Raw genomic sequence first — 22,504 nt, 5'->3', positions numbered from 1 at the left:
CGACTCAGGCCGTTGAGAGAACGCTGGAGGGAAAATATATTATGTCTCCCATGTTTTTATTCTGACTTCATCCTGACGAGGGGCGAAGCCGTGCTGACGTAAGAAGCTGAAATTTTCCTTATCGATTACAGCTACGTTCCTAATTGGGTAATATATTTCGACTTTTCTCCAAAGTAACTCACAATTAACTTGAATTAACTTACAATTAACCAGTTTAACCAAGGCTGAACTCGCGGACGTCCATTATCTTGCTCATCAGCCTGCTCATCGGCTTGATCATGGCGGGTGAGTCTCCAATATACGGAGTATCGACTTATGAGAGATGTCGACCGGGTATCACCCCTCCTTGGAGATATTGACTGCTGCATGATACCAAAGCCTGATAAGCTAGCTAACTAACAGGGAGCCAAAGCCTGAGCGATTCGGATCCACGCAGGGCTGCACGTTTGCTGGTTAGTGGTCTCCCTGTCGTGGATCACCATACCTTGTAACCGGAGTGCTCCGCGTTTCATAAATTATCGGTTTTCAAGATCATCTCAATAAATATCAACCATCTCCAACATGAATCACTACTTTTAGAGTACGATGAACGACACCCGCCAGTGTCTGTCTTCTCATTTTAGACGAGGGACTAGTCCATGTACAGGTAGCGCGGGATGATCCCACTATCTAGTACCGATAACCACCAATGATCTACGGTGTCATGTACCACAAACCTCCTAATTCCTTGCTGGCGATCCTTGTTTAACGGACAAGAAGCCGGCATGATGCTTTGCATAGCATTACACCAGGTTCCTGTGCTATGTACCCACGCGTAATGCAAGGTAGGTTCTCCGCAGTGCGGAGGTATCTCGTGCTATGCTTCCTTTGACTCTCTTTGACTGCTCTCAATTGCATTGTTGATGCGAGACAAGCAGGGTCCTCAATTTCCGTGTTTTTTGATGAATTGAGGTAATGGCTATCATGGTCCGGTATAGATACCCTTTGCTATTGGCTCTCTGCCTCCTTTTTTCTCCGTCTGCTGCGCAAAACAAGAGTGACGTCCTCGACTACGTCGACCAGCTAATAGGCACGACTAATGGCGGACACGTCTTCCCTGGAGCCAGCCTGCCATATGGCATGGCAAAAGCCGTAGCAGACGTCGACAGCAGCGAAAATCTTGGTGGCTTCACAGGAGACGGTAGCAATGTCACCGGTTTCTCACACATGCACGACTCAGGCACCGGCGGCAAGCCATCTATGGGAAATTTCCCTCTCGTGCCCCAATTGTGTCCAGATGATGATATGAACAAGTGTAAATTTTCGAAAGCGGATAGAGGGGTGCACTACGTTGCCGACAGCGTGAAAGCGCGGCCTGGATATTTTGCTCTACAGCTGAAGAATGGCATCAGCGCGGAGATGACTGTTACAGAACATACAGCCTTATACCACTTCAACTTTCCTAAAAACAACGCGGATGCGAATGGAAACTCGCCAGTAGTGCTGGTGGATTTGACTGATCTACAGGACTCCAGGCAAAATGCTGCGATTTCAGTAGACGAGGGGAGCCTTAGGGTTAAGGCGAATGGAACATTTCTACCCAGTTTCGGTCTTGGGAGCTACACTTCCTTCGTTTGCGTTGATTTCGCAGGTGCACAGGCCAAAGATACCGGAATATATATCAGCAACCGAGCCGGAACGCGACCCAAATCTCTTTCCGTGGGCCGCGGGTTCAATTTGTTCTATGTAAAGGCCGGTGCTTTTGTACAGTTCCATGCATCGAAAGGTGATAGAACCCAGGTGAGTGCTCGTGTAGGCACGAGCTTCATCAGCGAAGTTCAGGCATGTCAAAACGCGGAGAGAGAAATCCCAGGGCCCAACTGGAATTTTGATAAGATTCGCACCAACGCTGAAAGCGCGTGGAGAAAAAAACTGAGTTTCGTCTCAGTGCGGCCTGGAGGTGTCAGCAATAGCTTCCAGCGGACTTTTTGGAGCGCAATATATCGAACTATGATCTCGCCGCAGGATTATACGGGAGAGAATCCGCTCTGGAAAAGCGACGAGCCATACTTTGATTCTTTCTACTGGTATGTCCGCAAGAAATGAACATTTCCGTGGCCTGTCTTCTAACTATATGTAGCCTATGGGACTCATTCCGCTCGCAGCTGCCGTTGCTTGCTATCATCGATCCAGAGGCTCTCGCCAAAATGATACGCAGTCTCCTCGACACCTACAAGCACCAAGGCTGGCTACCAGACTGCCGCATGAGTTTATGCAAGGGGTATACCCAGAGTGGATCAAACGCCGACGTCGTCATAGCCGATGCATATGTCAAGAATATCACCTCTAACATCGATTGGGACCTGGCATACGAGGCTGTAGTCAACGATGCCGAAAATGAACCACCAGATTGGTCCATTGAAGGACGAGGGGGACTGGTAAGCTGGAAATCTGTCGGCTACATACCTGCACAAGACTTCGACTATCTAGGCACTGGAATAACGACACGCAGTATTTCGCGGACCGTCGAATACTCATATAACGATTACTGTATTGCGGTTTTAGGGAAAGAACTAGGCAAAGGATATGATAAATATCTTGATAGGTCAGGGAATTGGCAAAACCTGTTCAAGGCAGATCAGACTTCATTTATCAACGGGAAGGATACAGGCTTTGTTGGATTCTTCCAACCCAGATACCAGAATGGATCATGGGGTTATCAGGACCCGATACTCTGCAGTAACATCGCGGAATTTTGCTCCTTGACGTCGAATTCGCAGGAGACGTACGAGTCTGGCATATGGGAGAATCAATTGTTCGTGTGCATCCCGGGTTTAATATATATTACAGGTTAAGCTAACTATCTTTCTAGCTTCGTGCCGCATGATATGTCAACACTGATTCATCTCCTCGGCGGCCCATCCAAGTTCGTCTCCCGCCTAGATTATCTACACGAGTCGGGAATACTATACATCGGCAACGAGCCATCGTTCCTCGCCACATTCTTATACCATTACGCCGGCCGTCCTGCCCTCTCTGCTAAACGAGCACACACCTACATCCCCTCACGCTTCAACGACACGACCTCCGGGGTACCTGGGAACGACGACTCGGGTGCAATGGGAAGCTTTACTGTCTTCGTAATGATGGGCCTCTTCCCCAACCCAGGACAAGACGTATACTTCATCATGCCCCCGTTTTTTGAGGCTGTCAGCATTGAACATCCTGTGACTGGGAAGACGGCGACGGTACGTACTGTTAACTTCGATAGTGGGTACGAGAACACGTACATTCAGCGGGCAACTCTGAACGGAAAGGATTATAAGCGTAATTGGATCGGGCATGAATTCTTCTTAAATGGTGGAACGCTAGAGCTTACCCTGGGTAAGAAGGAGAGTGCCTGGGGAACGGGCCGAGATGATGTTCCCCCCAGTGTTGGTGCGGGAGTAAAGGGAGATGGAATCCGGTTTACGTAGGTAATAGCTAGTAGAGCACAGCCTCAAAGATGAAATTTCACTTGATATTCTACAAAGAATACATATAACCGAAACTGTATGAAAAGGTGGGTAGAGCAACATTTCCTAGCCATTTAGTTATACAATTTTCCTTGGTAATCTCGCTATTTCACAAATGGTAAATCGCTGTCCGTCACCTGTCTATTTATTTGTTGTTAATCTGTTTTAGTTGTTTATCAACCTCCCCGAGAGTGGTATATAATTTTTTTTGGTAGGCTTGGTGGTATATAGACGGAACATTTATTTCTTGTTGGTCAAGTCCAAGAGACCTTGGAGGTTGATGCTCTTTGGTCGCTCGATGGGGAGGCCAAGGGCACGGCTCCAGATCAACTGGGCGAGTGGGCCGAGAGCACGGCTGACACCGAAGGTGACGGTGTAGTAGAGTGGCTCTTGGAATCCGTAATGGTGGAAGAGGACACCGGAAGCGGCATCAACGTTAGGGTGGGGGTTCTTGGTCTGCATGCTGTTAGTATTTGATAAAAACCAAGAAGTAATTTGGGGATGATCGATGATGCTTACCTTGCCGTGCTCGGTGAGAACACCGGGGGCAATCTCAGAGTTCTTCTTGACAAGTCTGAAGACTGGGTTCTCCATGATCTCTGGGCGGGCGCTGGCGAAGTCCATGAGAGCCTCGAAACGAGGGTCAGGCTTTCTGAGCACACCGTGTCCGTATCCAGGAACAACCTGGCCAGATTTCAAGGTAGACCAGAGGTAGTCCTTGACATCGTTGTCGGTGAAGTTGTCACCGATCTTGGCCTTCATGTTCAAGATCCATCGGAGCACCTCCTGGGCAGCGAGGCCGTGGAGGGGACCGGCGAGGCCGAGAAGACCGGCACTGTAGCTGAGGAAAGGATCGCTAAGAGCAGATCCAACGAGGTGAGTGGCGTGGGCCGAGACGTTACCTCCCTCGTGGTCACCGTGCAGAGCAAGGTAGAGACGGAGGACATCGTGGAAGGTCTCGTGCTCCTTACCACCCTTGCCGAGGAGCTCAGCGAAGTTGTATGCCCAGTCCATGCTGGAGTCGAGCTTCTGGGAGCCGACGGCATCGATCTCGTTGGGGCGGAAGACCAAGGCAGCGATACGTGGGATCTTGGCAAGGAGAGAGATGCTGTCGTCGAAGGTAGGCTCCCAGTAGTCGGCCTTGCTGACACCGTCAGCGTAGGCCTTGGCGAACTTGGACTCAGTGTTCAAAGCGGCGACGGCAATGGACAGCTGGGTCATTGGGTGCATGTCCTTGGGGAACGACTTGACGAGGTCGAGGATGTGCTTTGGGAGGTGCGACTTCTCGGCCAGCTCGCGGGAAAAGGCGCGAACCTGTGGGGTGGAGGGGACCTGGCCGGTCAGGAGAAGCCAGAACATGGCCTCGGGCAGCATCTCGGTGCCAGTGGTGCCCTTTGGAAGCTCCTTTTGGCAGTCCTTGATGGTCTTGCCGTGGAAGCGGATGCCCTCGTTGGCGTCCAGGACAGAGCCCTCCCAGACCATGGCCTTGAGGCCACGCATGCCGCCAATGGTGCCGGCAACGGTGACCTGGCCAATGGCTTCATCACCACGGGCCTTGACCTGCTTAAGGAGCTCTCGCTTGGCCGGGATGGCGTCTCTGAAGACGGTCTTGAGGTCGGGCTCAGCGGTGGCATAGGACCGGGTTCCCAGCTGGCGGGAGGACTTCTACAGCCCGAGTTAGCAGCCAAACAAAGCCAATTGCACCGTCCAGTGTCCAGAATCGACCTACCTGGGCAGCCCTCAGCGCCTGTCTCGTAGCTCTCGCGGTGAATGCCATTGTATCGGTGTAGAGGAGTGGTCGATGGGCTGTTCTTGATGCTGTTGAGGTGGTGGAGGGCAAGAAGTTGTTCCTTTGGGGCGGGTGAATTTAAGCTCGCGCACGGCTCGGTTTTCCGCGGTAAACTACCTCGGCCTGATCTCGTCGGCCTCAAGCGCCGAAACTTGAGATGAAAACATGAGACGACACAGAAGAGACAGAAGAGAAAGAGATAAAGATACAAAGATATAGAGAAGAGAGAAGAGAGAAGACAGGGAACGATGCTTCGCTCCGTCTCGCGCCAGCTGCCTCGAGCTCTCCGCAAGCCGACACCCGCGCTCCCCGCGATCCGCTTCCTCTCTAGCACCAGCCTGCGAATGGCCTCACAACTGCCCCCGGTGCGCCCTCCAGTCTCGTCGGCGCTTCCAGCAGACTCGTACCAGCTGCTGTCGACTGCAGAGAAAGCCGGTGCGCCCGAAGATGCCCTGTTCGAGGAGCAGGTCAAGGCCGTGAACGAGTGGTGGGCTTCAGACAGATATGAAGGCATCAAGAGGCCATACTCCGCCGAAGCGGTGGTGAGCAAGCGTGGATCCTTGCAGCAGACGTATCCCAGCTCGTTGATGGCCAGGAAGCTGTTCAACCTGCTGAACGAACGTGCGGCAGAGGGGAAACCAGTTCACACTCGTAGGTGGTCATTCATATTCTGTCAAATGGTTGAACTCTGGCTAACAGATTATGTGTAAGTGGGTGCCATTGATCCCGTACAGATGACCCAGCAAGCACCAAACCAGGAGGTGCTTTATATCTCCGGATGGGCGTGCTCATCGCTCCTCACCTCTACGAACGAGGTCTCCCCGGATTTTGGAGACTACCCATACAACACGGTACCAAACCAGGTGCAGCGACTCTTTAAGGCACAGAACATGCACGATAGGAAGCATTGGGATGCCAGACGCAAGCTATCACCAGAGGAACGCAAGTCGACCCCATATATCGACTACATGCGTCCCATCATTGCAGACGGTGATACCGGGTAAGCGCTCAGCCATCCTCTGCTACATGATATAAATGCTTACTCTATAATGTTAGACACGGAGGCCTCACAGCTGTGATGAAACTAGCTAAACTGTTCGCTGAAAACGGTGCTGCGGCCGTACACTTTGAAGACCAGCTGCACGGTGGCAAGAAATGCGGGCATCTCGCTGGCAAAGTCCTCGTACCCATTGCAGAACATATCAACAGACTAGTAGCTGCCCGCTTCCAGTGGGATATGATGGGAACTGAGAACTTGCTTATTGCACGAACCGACTCTGAGAGCGGTAAGCTTCTCAGCAGTACCATCGACGTACGAGACCATGAGTTCATCCTCGGCGTGACCGAGGATGGTGATCCGTTGTCCGAGACGTTACAGAAGATGGAGCTGGAAGGTGCATCCGGTAGTGATATTGATGTCTTCGAGGCCCAGTGGGTCAAGAAGCACAAACTTGTTACCTTTGACGAAGGTGAGCTTCTACTCTCCTCTTTTATATATATAAGTTGGAAAGCTACTAACATTTCCCAGCTGTGGACCAACACCTCATTTCCGAAGGAGCCTCTGAAGCTACCCGAAATGAATACAAATCTCACGTCCAGGAGAACCGTGACCTCTCGATATCCGCCCGCCGCGAGTTGGCCGGGAAGTACACCAAGAACCCCGTCTTCTGGTCCTGGGACATCCCACGCACTCGTGAAGGGTTCTACCACTACCGAGCCGGAAACGAGGCAGCCACCAAGCGCACCATCTCGTTTGCACCGTACGCAGACCTCCTATGGGTTGAGACGGGAGACCCCAATGTAAGCAAGGCCGCAGACTTTGCCGGGAAGATTCGCAAGCAATACCCTGGAAAGAAACTGGTGTACAATTTGAGCCCGTCATTCAACTGGATGGGACAAGGATTTACAGAGGAAACTTTGAAGTCGTTTATTTGGGATTTGGCAGAACACGGGTAAGTAACATTCATGACATGCAGGGAGATATATTCAACTAATTGATGTGGTAGATTCATCCTTCAACTCATCTCCCTCGCTGGTCTGCACTATAACGCCACCATGGCTACTGAGTTGTCCCGCGGGTTCAAAGACAACGGCATGCTGTCGTACGTGAACCTGGTGCAGAAGCGTGAGAAGGAGATGGGCGTCGATGTCCTCACACACCAGAAATGGAGTGGAGCGCCATATGTCGATGGAGTGTTGGGATCCATCCTTAGCGGAAGCAGCTCCAACAAGAGTATGGGTGATGGCAATACCGAAGACCGTAAGTCCACATATTTTTCTATAGATGGGATATTTACTAACGATTATATATAGACTTTTGATTGTAGTAGAAGAAGTTAGGTATAAATTCTTTTGATGATGTCGAGCGTATGTATACCATGGAATGTGAGGGCAGACCCTACAGCGAGACGTTAGAGTATGGAGCATGTAAATATGAATAAATCTCTTGATCAAAAATAGACCTGCATCTTCCGTCTACGCCACGAATTAGGCGCCTAAGGGCAAGCCTAAGAACAAAACTAAGCACGCCTGACCTACGAAATAAGACCCAAAGAAGATGCTTAAAGATGTAAGATAGTGACTATCTCAAGACTCAGCGATGAATCAAGTAAAGCCTTATCTATAATAACTACGTATCGTTCTATTCCGTGTCATCATAAGAGTCTATAGCCTAACTCCACCTCCAACCAAAGACTCCCACTCCTTATCCCCAAACTCCTCATACGTATCCATCTTCGGTATCAACCACAACATCTTATCCTCCTTGCCACCAGTAGCTTTCGTCCCTCTCTTAGCTGGCTCTACCCCTTCTTCTCTTAACCCGACTTTATTCTGCTTGTGGTTATGTATATGTTCAGACGCACTCACAAGCCTCACAAACACAGGTACGGCATATCGTGGCAGCCTCTCGCGAGTATGTTTTAGAAACGCATCCCACTTGAACCCTGCCAATGCCTCTGGCTCAATTAAGAGTGCAGCACAGCCAGCCCGGCCTTCGTGGTTCGGTACCGTAACCCCGTAGACATTCGCCTCAGCGACACCTGGGAACTCGCCCAACACTACTGCGACTTCGGCCGTGGAGACGTTTTCTGACTTCCAACGGAATGTATCGCCCAGACGATCGAGGAAGTGCCAGTGTCCGTCGTTGGTGCGGCGCAGAGAGTCTCCGCATCGGTAGTACAGGTCTCCTTTTTTAAAGACATCACGCACGAATTTCTTCGATGTTGCGGATGGATTGTCCCAGTAGCCTTGGAAAGCCTGTTCGTTAGGGATGGCGACGAGAATCTCTCCACCGACTTCGTAAGGGCTGCGCGTGGCGAAGCCAGTGGTTGGGTCACGGAGTATATCTCCCCTAACTGGGTCGTTGGCTACCGGCACGTAGACGTTATGCAGTAGTTTGCGGAGGATGAGGCCGTGATGGCCAACACAGGCAGCCTGGTAGGGCCCACAGTCATAGTTGAGTAGTGCAAACATGCCCTCTGTGCTGGCGAAGAATTCTGCAATGGTAGGGATATTGAAACGGGTTCTGAATTTCTCCCATACGTCCGGCCGTAGACCATTACCGTATACGCAGATGACGGAGTGAGCTTTGTCAAGCGGTGATGGAGGTGCAGCAAGCAAATAACGTGCTGTTTCTCCTACATAAACGAAGCGTGTGGACTTCGAGTCGATAACGTCGTGCCAAAAAGAGGAGACGCTGAAACGTTTGCCGAGCGCAACGCAGACACCACCTACGAGGGCGACGATCATATTGATGCCTCCGGTACCATGGTAAAGGGGCATGCAGTTATACCATCTATCAGCTCCGCCGGGGGTATCGCGCAGGGCACGCGTGCCGAAGAGGTGGTTGAGACGCTCCAGAGTGAACGCGCAAGCCTTCGGGAGTCCGGTGGTGCCGCTAGTATAGAAGAGACAGCCTGGGAATGAACCAGCCATGTTACGTCGGAGAGAGACATCGGGGGCAACGGTAGGAAAGGTGCTGATGTGTTTCTTGAACTCGTCGTCGAGGAGTATCGGAGTGATATGAAACTCATTCTCGATAGTTGTACGCTCCTCTTCTATCCTTCCTTTACACGCAGCATCATCATCAACGATTAACAGACTTGCACTGCTAACCTTTACGCAATGCAACAACGCCGGTCCGGCAAGGTTGTAATTGATGAAAGCTGGAGCTGCTCCAATAGACCACAGTGCCAGCCAGATGGCAGGAAAGTCAGCGCAGTTTTGCAGATACAAGGCTACAAGTTGACCTGGCTGCACGCCCTGTGAGCGAAAGTAGTTTGCATACTGGCACGCGACGTCGTGCAGTTGACGGAAGGTATAGGATGTCTCGCGCGTCCATACAGCGCTCACAGAAGGGTATTTCTTGACCGTCTCCTCAAACATGAACCATGGGCAAACGGTGCCATTAGCCACTGTATAACTGTTAGTAAACGGCCTCACGTTCAGCTCAGGTATAATGACATACCTCGTGCTGCAGCGTTTCGCTCGCCTCGCTTGATTGAGATGATGGACGATATATCAGAGACCAGCTGGTATTTTCCATTCAGATATGCCAGCGCAGTTCCGCCGGCGACAACAGCTTTTATTTCCGTTAGCAGCTGTCTTCACTCACCGAGAGATAGGGAACTCACCGGCCAGTGCCATTTCTCAGGGCTACCTCGGAGTGTTGTCGTTGTCGTCCAGAAGGGCGTAGTAGCTGATTGTCCACGAGCGCAGAGGTACAGGACAGCCAGGACAAAGAGACACTGTCTCTTTATTGAGCACAATGCAAGCCCACGGCTAAGTAATGCAGTCGACCCCGGACGTTTCGGAGTCTCCACCACGTCCTCCCGAGCCAACGAGCTGCCCTGGTCTGCTCATGGTTGCTGGTCCTGCGGGTATGGGTAAGGATGTGAGGATGCGTTGAGGATAGAGCAAAAAGAGGAGAAAGCGAAGTTGCACCGACAAGGGACCGCTGTGGACCTCGGCACCTCGGCGCTTAGCCCCCCAGCACATAAATAAATAATATAAAAAACGGCTATTCAGGACGTTCGGCAGAGGAAAGATAGGCTCATTTTATGCATGAATTGATTAATTCATATCGCTTAACTACAAGGTGACTAACATTTATCTATCCCAAATATCTATGGCGGCAGCTACTCCTTAACATACAGGTCAACGTACTTGTCGACGTCCATCTCCTCGAGAGTCTTTTGCTCCAATCCGAGATCGATGAGCTGCTTGACGCGGGAGGCATCGAAGTGTCCCTCGAGATGACGCTTGTACTTGGCGAGGATCTCAGGCTTGGCCTCCTCGCGTCTGAGCCTGTGTCCCAGAGGAGCGTCGACGACAACCTCGTCGAGGACGGTGCCGTCGTTGAGGGTGACGGTGAGGGCGTTGGGGATGGTGCGGAGGGCTGGGTCGTGGTAGTCCTTGGTCATCTGAGGATCCTCGACACAGCGGATGCGGGTGCGGAGGGACTCGACGAGCGGGGAGGTAGCGGCCTCGGAGCCGTCGGTGTAGTCGCTAGCAACCAGGCGGTTGAAGGCAAGCATGGTGCCGACCATGTACTGGATGCAGTGGTCACGGTCAGCAAAGTTGTCCATGGGCTTGAACTGTTTGTCGATGATGCGAACGCAGGCCTCGTGGGTGCGGATGGTGACCTCCTTGATGTCTTCGGCGGTCTTGCCCATCGACTTCAAGGTAGCGTTGACCTTAGTGGCGGCCTCTATGGCGGTCTGAGAGTGGAACTCGGCTGTGACGGTCAGTCAGCATGATTTTCATATATACAAGGTAAGGAAATGTACATACCTGGGTAGGACACCTTGAAGAGGACGTTCTCCATGACGTAGCTGCCGTACTCGCGCTGGAAGGCGAACTTGTTGCCCTTGAAGAGGACATCGTAGAAACCCCAGACTGGCGCGGAGAGGACGGTAGGAATACCGGGCTCACCCTTCTGCACCTTGAGGACGAGGTTGACGGCACGCTGGCAAGCGTCACCGGCAGCCCAGGACTTACGGGACATAGTGTTTGGAGAGTGGCGGTAAGTACGGAGAGACTGGCCGTCAACCCAGGCCTGGGTGATGGCATCAGCGGTCTGACGCTCGGTCAAGCCCATGAGCTTGCTGACGACGGCGGTGGTAGCGACCTTGACGAGGACAACGTGGTCGAGTCCGACCTTGTTGTAGGAGTTCTCGAGAGCGAGGACACCCTGGATCTCGTGAGCCTTGATCATGGCCTCGAGGACATCACGGATCTTGAGCACTTTTCCGTTACCGAGAGAACCTCCCGCACGGTTGGTTCGGGAGATCCAGTCAGCCACGGCGAGGATACCGCCAAGGTTGTCGGATGGATGACCCCATTCAGCAGCGAGCCAGCAGTCGTTGTAGTCGAGCCAGCGGATCATGGCACCGATGTTGAAGGCACCGTTGACTGGGTCGAGCTGGTAGGGAGTTCCTGGGACACGGGTGCCGTTGGGAACGACGGTGCCTGGAACGACGGGGCCGAGCAGCTTGGTGCACTCGGCGAACTTGAGACCCTCAAGACCGCAGCCGAGGGTGTCAAGGAAGACCCAGCGAGCGGTATCGTACTACATCTCGTTAGAATTGCATAGTCATATAGCTGAAGAGGGGTATAAACGCACGGCGAGCTCAGAGTTGACTGGGTGGTTGTGGATGTAGGAGGCCATGTCCTTGATCTCGGGGTCATAGTCGCGGGCCGCAGCCGGGGCGACAGGCGCAGCAGAAGAGAGAGCAGCCATGGTCGAGAAGGGAGCAGAAGTCCGTCTGGGTGAAGCTGAAGCTGGGAAGCGGATAGATCGAAGAGGGAGCGCAGGACGGACTCTGAGGGCAAGCGAGCGTGGGGCGCAGGTCAGGCGCCGGAGCGGAGCAGCGGCAGACATCTGCAGGTATTCTTAGCACAGCAACACAACAGCACAGCACTCAATTGCAGATATAACCGGCCAGGTCGACGAATTGAGGGTGGCAGACGTACCTCTGGGAGTTTGGTGATGGAGATAGGACGAGAAGAAGAAGAAGTTGGAGTTGTTGGAGTTGAGGAAGAGCAGAAGAAGAGAAGTTAGTGAGACAGGCCGAGGCTAGCCGGATACGGCGGTCACATGGTAGGAAAACACATAAAAAAGAACATAAAAAAGATATAAAAAAGATATAGACATAGGTATAAAGACATAGGGTCAGTCGATGATGACGGTCTCTGGGTGGTCGGTGTGCGTGAGGGAGCGGACGACCTCGCCAAAGAGGGCTCTAGCCAGGACAGGAGGCACGGCGTTCCCGATCTGCTGCATCACTCCTGGGCCACAGAAGACGTGCTGGATGGGGAACGTCTGCAGCGATGCGGCCTCCCGTAGGGTAAAGGTCCTCGTCCCCGATGGATGGTAGTTGTCGCCGCCAGAGCAAGTGAGGGTCTTAGCCAGCTGGCGCGGATCGTACGGTGGTCGGTGGAACGGTCGTTCGGCTCTCTCCAAGTCGTGGTCAGGCGCCGTGCTCGGTATGGCCCCTATGGCGTCGAGGATGGTATGTAGCGGCAGAAGGCCAGGCGTAGTTCCATGAGTTGGCTGGGGGAAAGGCGGGAGAGATTCTCCTGGGCCAGCGGCTAGGATGACCAGTCTTCTCCTCGACTGGGGCACCCCGTAGTCCTTGCAATTGACTATCCCCCATCTCACGCTATACCCTAGCTCGACAAAGGTGTGAATAATAGCATATAACCACTCCTTGTGGCGTTCCTTTAGGCCGCTGGTCTCCTCCATGGTGACTATCCGGGGACGACACTTTTCTATCAACCGCCAGATACTAAATAGACACGCTTCGTTGGCGTCATCGTGTGCCGCAGCTATCGTCTTAGCAGATGAGAATGGCTGGCAGGGTGGAGATACGTGCAAGATGTCTACTCTGATATCAGAGCTGTCATTTGTCAAGAAGTCGGCGACATCGCTTGTCTCGGCCAGGGAGGAAGGGAAGTTGGCTCTGTAGCTGTTCATTGCAGACAGTGACTTGTCGAATGCCCATACCAGCTTCAAACCGGCTTGCTGTGCGCCCCTAGAGACCCCGCCGGCGCCGCAGAAACCGTCACCAAACGTATATCTTCGCGGTTGTCGTCCAGATCCGGCTGGAGGTCTGCCACGCCAGTTCTCTCGTAGAAAGGGCTTTGAAACGGAGAAGGAGGTCTGGCACTCCTCTGGCGCGAGATAGGTGATGGCCTCCTCAACGATGCGAGCTGCACCGCGACTAGACGTAGTTGATATACGCACCCACTTCCGGGTATATTTAATTCGACAGAATAGTAAACCATCGTCTCTATTCTGAACGGCCGAGGTGCGTGTATATGGGTGATTGGTGATCCTGATGATGCGGGGACGACGCACCATGGAGAGAGGGACTTTGACCTCTTCGCTGTGAGGCTGGCCTGTAGAGTTAACGTCCCCAAGGTCAACTACCCAGCACAGCTCGTTGACTCTATCCGGCATGAGGCTGTCCATCGTCTCTAACCGTTCAAACTTGGGGCCCAAGATGACAGTCCCCTCGCTTGAATGGAAAATGCGATTGAGGCGTAGAAAGGTGCCATCGTGGAGCTCGACGAATTTCCCTAGCTTGTATGTCCGGCCCTGGTAGTTGATCTCACTGATTGGGGTCCTGGTAGGGCTTTGGACGGTATATGCTAGGGCTCGGGGTCTTGCTGGTGTAGGACTGGACAGAACCGCACCGGATATGCCAGACACATATGCCTCGAAATCTTCATCTGTCATGAAATCATCCTGCCCAAAGGTAGACGACGGCGACGGAGACGACGCTGGGGATGATAGCTCGCCTCGTCCTATCGTCAGACTGCTCGTCGTGCTGTCATTATCAGAGTCGTCATCGAGATTGATGACCTCGACATCCATATTGAGATATCGATGAGTAGCGAGGGATGGCAACATCATGATCTTTCTGGGTATCAGAAGAAAGCAGAGAAGCAAAGATAGCTCTAGCATCGCTGCTAGAGGCAGGCTGGTGTTGCTCTCCTTATAAGCAACACATAACACCATAGAGGTATAAGACTGACTGACATTGCATTGTCCATCTCATGTCTCTTACTAACATTATCTCCTTCATCTTCGTCATCTTATTCATCTTGACCATCTTCATCTGTTCTTGTTGTTCTTCGTCTTCATCTTATTCATCTTCATCTTTATCTTGTCTATCTTCATCATCTTATTCATCTTCATCATCTTGTTGTTCTTCGTCTTGATGTTTTGCTGTCGATGTTAAATTACCCACCTCTAACCGCGTATTGTACTGTCACATCTCGTGCCCTAACACCAAAACTGGACATGCCCTAGCCTTTGCCCTCTTCCTACTGGTTGATAGAATACCAACGGCTGTACCGTCAATACTAAAATACACTCCATCCCCCTCCTCTTTTTTTAGTCTTTTATCTCTCTTTTTTTTTTTAGTCTTCAATAAAAAAAATTCTCACTTCAGGATGAACTTCAACTCCAACTTCACATTCACAGCCATTGTGAACTCGCTTGGCTCAGGGCACTATATCTGCTCTGCCCGCTTGATCCTGTCTGCGCTGCTTATCCCACAATGAGTTTGCCATCATAGGAGTGCCAGTTGCCACTACACGACTCTATCTCTTACTCCTAGGATCGCGGTAATCAACCAGGTATGGACATCTCTTTCAGCACACGCTCTCCCTCTCTCTTTATTGCAGGATGAATCAAAATGGAAAAGGATGTTAGACTACTGAAAAATCATCTGTGGATAAATCCAAATATATCTGAATGCGCCGACTATCACAACTTCTCAGCATGAACATCTCTATATATATACTCTGCTAACTGGTGGATATAGCAAGATGTGCGGTATCTTAGCCCTCATCCTCGCCAACACGAGCGAGGCCGCCAGCGTCGACCTCCATGAAGCTCTGTACCTGCTCCAGCATCGCGGTCAGGACGCCTGTGGCATCGCCACTTGCGCGTCTGCTGGCCGTATCTTCCAGTGCAAGGGTGAGTTCTTCCATATATCTTACCTTTATAGCCCGTTTTCTAAGTCGCCGTCGTCACAGGCAATGGAATGTGCGGCAAAGTCTTCCAGGATGGTCAGCGGGTTGCAGACTTGCCTGGATTTATGGGGTACGTTCCCTCGCATTAGATGAGCTGAAAATCGATTTCTAACCCGTACGCAGAACTGCCCATCTTCGATACCCTACGGCGGGATCGAGTGCCAACGCCGAAGCCCAGCCTTTCTACGTGAACAGCCCCTACGGCATCACACTCGCGCACAACGGGAACTTGATCAACGCCCCAGAACTAAAGCATTTTCTCGACTACGAAGCACACCGACACATCAACACAGACAGTGACAGTGAGCTGATGCTCAATGTCTTTGCCAACGAGCTAAACGAGACCAAGAAAGCGCGTGTTAATGTGGAGGATATCTTCGCCGCCCTCAGCAGGATGTACGAACGTCTTGAGGGAGGGTGGGCGTGCACTGCCATGTTGGCTGGATTCGGTGTGCTCGGCTTCCGTGACTCGTACGGTATCCGGCCACTGATCCTCGGCTCGCGGCCTTCTCGCAGCGGTCCGGGTATGGACTACATGATGGCCTCCGAGTCCGTGGCTCTTGACCAGCTAGGCTTCACTAACCACCGTGATATCATGCCGGGTGAGGCTGTGATTATTCAAAAGGGCCATGAACCAGTGTTCCGCCAGGTCCACCCAAAGCTAAACTATACGCCTGATATCTTTGAATATGTATACTTTGCCCGCCCGGACTCTGTCATTGATGGAATCAGCGTCTACCGCGCCCGGCAGCGCATGGGTGAAAAGTTGGCCAAACGAATCGTCGACACTCTTGGCCCAGAGGTCATCAAGGGCATTGATGTCGTGATACCTGTGCCTGAAACCTCGAACACTTCCGCAGCCGCCCTCGCGCGATTCTTGGATAAACCATACTCACAAGGTTTCGTGAAGAACCGATATGTGTTCCGCACTTTCATCATGCCAGAGCAGAAAGCGCGACAAAAGGGAGTACGAAGGAAGTTGAACGCCATGGCATCCGAATTCAAGGGCCGAAATGTCCTGCTAGTCGATGATAGTATCGTCCGTGGCACGACAAGTAGAGAAATCGTCATGATGGCGAGAGACGCCGGGGCAAAAAGTGTCTTACTCGCTAGCTGTGCTCCCGAGATATCGTACGTTCCTTCATCGTTTCTTTTACGCCCATAGTAATGCATCACTAACTCAGTATAGACACCCCCACATCTACGGCATCGATCTAGCCTCTCCACAAGAACTCGTCGCTCATGATCGTGACCTCAAGGCCATCACCGCCTACATCGGTGCGGACGCAGTCATCTACCAAACCCTCGATGATCTTAAGGCTTCCTGTGCTGAAATATGCACTGAAAGCGGCCATTCAGAGCCCGTGAATTTCGAAGTTGGTGTTTTTAATGGCACATACACCACTCCCGTCTCAGCCACGTACTTTGAGCACTTGGAGAAAATTCGCGGTGAAGGCAGAAAGATTAAGAGAGTTGAGAGTGCAAGAACCGCCGTGCTGAACGGGGCCGTTAGCCAGGAGAATCTGCTCCTAGCTTCGAGTAAAGTAGGCCTGGATGAGAACGGTAAGCCGCTCGTTACCCAGACAGTCAGGCCGGTGGACGTCCCCAACCCCGGTGCCGCCAATTCGTCTTCGCCGGCGCAAGCGAATAACAACAACCGCCATGATGCGGGAGACGCTACGCCCCATGTCAAGGATAGGATGGACATTAGCATCCATAACCTTGGCGATTATTGAGCTACGCTGGATTGGACCATTCTACTTGGCTTTTTTCCTTTTTCCTCTTACTAGATCTATGATTTGAACGTTGAATGACCCTGAAGACACATAAATACCGCGAGGTTACCACGCTCCCTTACCCTGACCTTGCCCCTGAACCCCAGGCCCTTAAGCAGCAACATTGCACATTGCATCGAATTTGCAGGCGGATAGGGGATAAAAGGGGACAGAATAAAAATACAAAGCACATACCCCCACAAACCATCTCTGCCTCCCAGGCGTCCTTTGTCTCTACACTCCATTTAGAAGGGATAGTGTATTATGTCCCTGTTATGCATGCCCTGTTACCAATATCCACCAGCACAGCCATTAGATAGCTAAAAAAGGATAAATTTCATTATCATGGTTAGAAAAAATATTCGTTGTCCCGTAAGCTTACTTGCCTTTAAGCATAATGTGTGAACTTGTTGAACCATGGATCAGTGAAGTTAAACAATAAGTGGCGGAATATATGGTTGCATCATGGATTTGGATATGCCAGCATTTAGGTTTGTTTGACCATCTCCATCACTCTGGATAAAGGGAATGGTATATACCCTTGTTCACTCTATCTGAATCCTATATTTAATGGGCAGAGTACCCGTATGTTGCCAGCTGCAGTTCTTTCTTTGCAAACTACCTGTCATTATCGTTTGCCTTTCTAGGATAAACTGCTTCTTTCAACTTTCATATCATTCCCAGTCGGATATTTCCGCTGAAAAAACACACAGGGTAAAGAAAACGAGAAACAAACAGAAATCCATCTGCACCTGAATCATCTACTTACTATCCAAGCCAGTTATCCGCTTAGCCATCTCTCCCTAACAGAAAGATACTTAAGCCGCCTCTTCCAGTCACCATGGCAAAGAGCAAGGGCAAGCTGGCTTTCCTAGCCCATGATAGCTATGATATAATCACGACAGAGACTGGCAATCTCGCAGCACCTTCACATCATCGCAGTCCATATATAGATGGTTCACGGCCTTCCCTTGACCCTGAACATATAGCCAGGCCGAAGAGACGAGCCACGGCAAATATTCCTGCCCCCTCTCCCGCAAAGAAAGCCAAGGGGAAGACAGAAACAAAAGCAAGATCGTCTCGCAGGAAAGCCGCCAACCTATCGCTTCCTGATATTAATGAGCTACCACATAATCTCGGTAGAATCCAGATACTCGATGCCGATTTAGCGACTTCAACGCAGAACTTTGCTGCCCGTCCGGTGCTTGAAGTATCACAGTTAGATAGAAGCAGCCTACTACCTACAGATCAAACGACTATATCGAAGCCTCGCCAGAAGCGTGTGCCTAAAAACCCATACGGCCTGACGCCTGGCATTAGTCCGTTCCCAGAATGGCAGCATCCTACGGCCGAAGAATGCGAGGAGGTCAACAAGCTCCTATCCTCAGTTCACGGCGAGGTCATAGCCCCGAAAGCAATACCAGCACCTTCATTGACAGTATCAGGCTGCGGGGAAGTACCCAGTATCCTCGACGCACTGATACGAACGCTTCTTAGCGGTGCTACCACTGGCAACAATTCAGCCATGGCGTTTCAGGGCCTGGTGCGCAGATTCGGCATCCTCAACGAAGGTATTGGGAAAGGAAGCGTCGACTGGAACAAGGTCCGCGAGGCTTCGGCAGAAGAGATCTACGAAGCGATGAAATGCGGTGGTCTCGGAGTGGCTAAGAGCAAGTATATCAAGCAGATTCTTGAAATGGTATATAACGAGAATAAAGCTCGGAGGGATGCATTGATTGAATCGAAAGAGGGAAAGGGGTTGGATCTCGCGCGAGCTCCTGGTTCATCCAACGAAACAGAGCAGCAAAAGGAGAATGAAATCGCCCTAGCAAACGAACATGTACTCTCCCTCAACCATCTACATTCCCTGTCCAAGAACGAGGCGATGCTGGAGTTTGTCAAGTTCCCTGGCATCGGCGTCAAGACTGCAGCATGTGTGATCTTATTCTGCCTACAACGGCCCTGTTTCGCTGTCGACACGCATGTATTCCGCCTCAGCAAGTGGCTTGGATGGGTTCCGCCGGATAGGGTCAACGAGATCACTGCTTTTAGCCACCTCGAGGTGAGAATCCCCGATCATCTGAAATACTCGCTGCACCAGCTGTTTATACGGCACGGTAAGGCTTGTCCTCGGTGTAGGGCCATCACCAGCGAGAACAGTGAAGGCTGGGGAGACGGATGTATCATCGACCACCTCGTAAAGCGAACTGGGAAGAGGAAAGGCGGGCCATTGAAGCAGACAAAACTCGGCTTCAAGGTAAGGAAACCTGGAGGCGATATGTTGGAAGACGAAAGCAAGGGTACGCCAGAGAGCCTTTAGAGGAAAGCCGCTTCACCACAAAAAGGTGTCCTCTAGGTCGAGGGTATAATATAACCGAAATATCGACTTGGTTTTAATTTCATATAGATCGCTGGAGATATTGCAATAGAACTTCTATACTGATGCCCGATCTATGGAGGCGTAGTTTAAATATGTTCACCCTTTTCCACTTTGCAGATGGCTTGGCGACTGGGAATAGCTTCAAGTTGCCCCAGGAAATAATCTCGTGCGTCTTTCAATATATCTTCCGCAGCGTCCTACACGCCTCCAGGGCCGCTTAAGAGGATGGAATACCTTCAGGAAATATATAAGGAGGCATTGAATGGCAACTTTGCACAATTGCTCACCCCTCTCGCCTTAATCATCCCCTCGCTCTTTGCGCTGAAGCTCCTCCTTTCGTATACTTTCGCACAAGATGAACAACCAGTTACGTTTAACGTACCTTTGCCGAAGGAGTTGAACCCGGAATGGGAGGGTGTCGCATGGGAAAATATCAGCAAAGACTCTAGGGAGATTTTGGAGTCTCAGGGGACAACAGGGGTAAGCTGTCTTTCGGCCCAGGCTCAGCTCTATCCAGCATCTACTAACAGCTCCCTTCTGCTACATAGAGATTCAATGACAAGAAGATATTAAGCTATTGTCCCGCCGACGGCCGCCTGCTTGGTGATGAGAACGGCATAAAACCAGCAACGCCCAAAGATATCGATAGCGCATTCGAGCGTGCCTCAGTTGCATATTCACAATGGAGGGGAACGAGCTTTGCAGAAAGGAGAAAGGTTCTGAGAACACTCTTGAAGTAAGACGATTACGCCTGATGAAGAGAACTGCCAGAACGTATACTGATAAGCTACTTGATAAGGTATATCCTCGAGCATCAAGATGAAATCGCAACCGCCTGCTGCCTTGATTCCGGCAAAACAAAGGTCGACGCCTGCTTTGGAGATATAATGGTGACGGCTGATAAGTTGACATGGACAATCAAACATGGTGAAAAGTCACTACAGACGGACCATCGGCCGACAAATCTACTCATGATGTACAAGAAGAACACTGTTCGATATGAGCCGCTTGGTGTGGTCGGAGCTTGCGTGTCGTGGAACTACCCCTTCCATAATCTGATATCTCCAGTTATCAGTGCGATATTCGCTGGAAACGCCGTCATTGTGAAACCATCCGAGCACACGGCATGGTCCTCTATCTTCCTCTGTGATATTATCCAACGTGCAATTGTCAGTTGTGGCCACCCGAAAGATCTTGTTCAGACCGTCATCTGTCTACCTCAGCACGCAGATGCGATGACCTCGCATCCCTTGTTACGCCATCTGATTTTTATTGGATCAAAACCTGTTGCCCATGAAGTTTGCAAGTCAGCTGCAAAGGCCCTGATTCCTGTCACCGTGGAGCTTGGTGGGAAAGATCCCGCAATTATTCTTGACGACCTCAAGACTAAAAAGGACCTCCCAAGCATTGCATCTATTATGATGAGAGCAGTGTTCCAATCCGCTGGTCAGAACTGTATAGGAACGGAGAGGATTATTGCCCTGCCTAAAGTATACGACGATCTACTTGAAATAGTCACACCACGTATCAAAGCCCTTCGCCTTGGGTCTGCGCTCCTTGACGGGAGAGGTGACCCAAAAACTCAGAAACTTCCTCATGCCCCGGATGTCGGTGCTCAGATATCTACCAGATCCTTCGCGCGCCTAGAAAGCTTGGTATCAGAAGCTGTGCAGGATGGAGCTAGGTTAATTTGTGGAGGTAAACGTTACGACCATCCTGATTATCCCCACGGCCACTACTTCACGCCAACACTCCTAGTCGACGTAACCCCTGAGATGAAGATCGCGCATACCGAGTTATTCGCGCCTGTTTTCGTGATGATGCGCGCCAGAACAGTAGACGAAGCAATCTCCATAGCAAATTCCAGTAAGTATGCCCTTGGTGCCAGTGTTTTCGGTCACAATCGGACGGACGTGGAAAAATGTGTTTCCCGTCTAGACGCAGGTATGGTTGCAGTGAACGACTTTGGCACATTCTACGCTGTTGGGCTACCATTTGGCGGCGTGAAAGATAGCGGATATGGGAGGTTCGGCGGCGCTGAAGGACTCAGGAACCTGAGCAATCTTAAAGCTGTCTGTGAAGATAGAACCTTTATCCAGACCAAGATCCCGCCACGATTGGATTATCCGATCCAGAAGGGTCAAGGGAAAGGGGAAGATGGCGAGGGGGCATGGAACATGTGTCAGGGGGTTGTAGAGACTGGGTACCAGCCATCTTTGTTTGGGAAGATAGGCGGGGTACAGAAAATTTTAGGTAATATGTGAATGTATTGGAAGTTGAAATACTGAATTGACATTGCAGTCGTCCTGAATATAATACATCATTAAAAGAAATACGCAACAAAAGGAGAGTCCACTTTCATTAAGCCATCAGAAACAACCGCGGGGTATCGTGGTCAGGTTCGCACATCTTTCAGTAATATCAACAAAAAATTAAGAAATCTCGGAATATGTCTCGCCCAGACGACGCCGCCTCTTCAAATCCTTTGAGCCCACCCCAGAATTTATCTTTAGACGGAACTCATCATTGGCCGTTTAGTGTGGTGACCATGGCGGTGAGATTTCAAACCACCACCGTGGTGGCCGCCGACTCTCGATCTTCGGCTTGAACACCAGCCGCAAGTCAAGAAGGAAATTATGGCTCGGAGAACTGAGACAACTCCGTTGACGATCGCCATTACAACGCCAGCAATGGCATTAACGACGGTCATGAGAGCTCGACCAATTGCGTGGAAGGCGCCAACAATCTATTTAAAATCTATGTTAGCCATGGCTCTGCAAACCAAAGATTTCATACCAAAGATTATCAACTTACACATGATACGACGGCACCCATGGTTGCGGATAGAAATTGGGTTGTGTGTGTGTGTTTGGTAGATGTGTTTGGTATGGAAACTGGGTTCGGTTCTCGGGAAGTTTGGACGGCTGTTCGGCACAAGGTACGGTTCTCTAGTTATGTAGTATGTGTGGTGTGGTAGAGGATTCTTGTTTCTCTTAGGAAAGTAGATGTTTGAAGTTGA

The 22,504-nt window shown here is 51.1% G+C and overlaps 8 protein-coding genes across 8 annotated transcripts; 4 read left to right on the top strand and 4 right to left on the bottom strand.

Annotated features, from left to right (window-relative positions):
* Positions 1-1,206: 1,206 nt before the first annotated feature.
* Positions 1,207-3,455, top strand: GIQ15_00193 (uncharacterized protein; the record flags this gene model as incomplete). The annotated part of the gene is made up of 3 exons (XM_033547610.1): positions 1,207-2,066; positions 2,120-2,794; positions 2,852-3,455. The coding sequence occupies 3 exons, from the start codon at positions 1,207-1,209 to the stop codon at positions 3,453-3,455; spliced, it is 2,139 nt and encodes a 712-aa protein (XP_033408561.1).
* Positions 3,456-3,734: 279 nt separating this feature from the next.
* On the bottom strand, positions 3,735-5,271 carry GIQ15_00192 (2-methylcitrate synthase; the record flags this gene model as incomplete). The annotated part of the gene is made up of 3 exons (XM_033547609.1): positions 3,735-3,950; positions 4,014-5,159; positions 5,224-5,271. 3 exons carry the CDS (start codon positions 5,269-5,271, stop codon positions 3,735-3,737), a joined length of 1,410 nt encoding a protein of 469 aa, XP_033408560.1.
* A 260-nt stretch (positions 5,272-5,531) lies between these two features.
* GIQ15_00191 (mitochondrial 2-methylisocitrate lyase) lies at positions 5,532-7,604 on the top strand (the record flags this gene model as incomplete). Its single annotated transcript, XM_033547608.1, has 6 exons — positions 5,532-5,934; positions 5,995-6,283; positions 6,340-6,752; positions 6,812-7,235; positions 7,290-7,543; positions 7,597-7,604. The coding sequence occupies 6 exons, from the start codon at positions 5,532-5,534 to the stop codon at positions 7,602-7,604; spliced, it is 1,791 nt and encodes a 596-aa protein (XP_033408559.1).
* Positions 7,605-7,947: 343 nt separating this feature from the next.
* GIQ15_00190 (fatty acid transporter protein) lies at positions 7,948-9,930 on the bottom strand (the record flags this gene model as incomplete). Its single annotated transcript, XM_033547607.1, has 3 exons — positions 7,948-9,698; positions 9,752-9,865; positions 9,918-9,930. The coding sequence occupies 3 exons, from the start codon at positions 9,928-9,930 to the stop codon at positions 7,948-7,950; spliced, it is 1,878 nt and encodes a 625-aa protein (XP_033408558.1).
* A 491-nt stretch (positions 9,931-10,421) lies between these two features.
* On the bottom strand, positions 10,422-12,166 carry GIQ15_00189 (2-methylcitrate dehydratase; the record flags this gene model as incomplete). Its single annotated transcript, XM_033547606.1, has 3 exons — positions 10,422-11,020; positions 11,077-11,854; positions 11,909-12,166. 3 exons carry the CDS (start codon positions 12,164-12,166, stop codon positions 10,422-10,424), a joined length of 1,635 nt encoding a protein of 544 aa, XP_033408557.1.
* A 291-nt stretch (positions 12,167-12,457) lies between these two features.
* Positions 12,458-14,164, bottom strand: GIQ15_00188 (modification methylase HphIA; the record flags this gene model as incomplete). The annotated part of the gene is made up of 1 exon (XM_033547605.1): positions 12,458-14,164. The coding sequence occupies one exon, from the start codon at positions 14,162-14,164 to the stop codon at positions 12,458-12,460; it is 1,707 nt and encodes a 568-aa protein (XP_033408556.1).
* A 959-nt stretch (positions 14,165-15,123) lies between these two features.
* GIQ15_00187 (amidophosphoribosyltransferase) lies at positions 15,124-17,066 on the top strand (the record flags this gene model as incomplete). The annotated part of the gene is made up of 4 exons (XM_033547604.1): positions 15,124-15,274; positions 15,334-15,400; positions 15,454-16,461; positions 16,520-17,066. 4 exons carry the CDS (start codon positions 15,124-15,126, stop codon positions 17,064-17,066), a joined length of 1,773 nt encoding a protein of 590 aa, XP_033408555.1.
* Positions 17,067-17,946: 880 nt separating this feature from the next.
* On the top strand, positions 17,947-21,795 carry GIQ15_00186 (uncharacterized protein; the record flags this gene model as incomplete). Its single annotated transcript, XM_033547603.1, has 5 exons — positions 17,947-19,405; positions 19,679-19,965; positions 20,034-20,221; positions 20,285-21,722; positions 21,787-21,795. The coding sequence occupies 5 exons, from the start codon at positions 17,947-17,949 to the stop codon at positions 21,793-21,795; spliced, it is 3,381 nt and encodes a 1,126-aa protein (XP_033408554.1).
* Between the last annotated feature and the right edge of the window lie 709 nt (positions 21,796-22,504).

The sequence above is a fragment of the Arthroderma uncinatum genome (genome assembly GCF_011692745.1).
Source record: "Arthroderma uncinatum strain CBS 119779 chromosome Unknown scaffold1, whole genome shotgun sequence".
Taxonomy (NCBI): Eukaryota; Fungi; Ascomycota; class Eurotiomycetes; order Onygenales; family Arthrodermataceae; genus Arthroderma; species Arthroderma uncinatum.
Note: the sequence above shows the minus strand (reverse complement) of the source record. Positions and strands in the feature narration are given on the sequence as shown.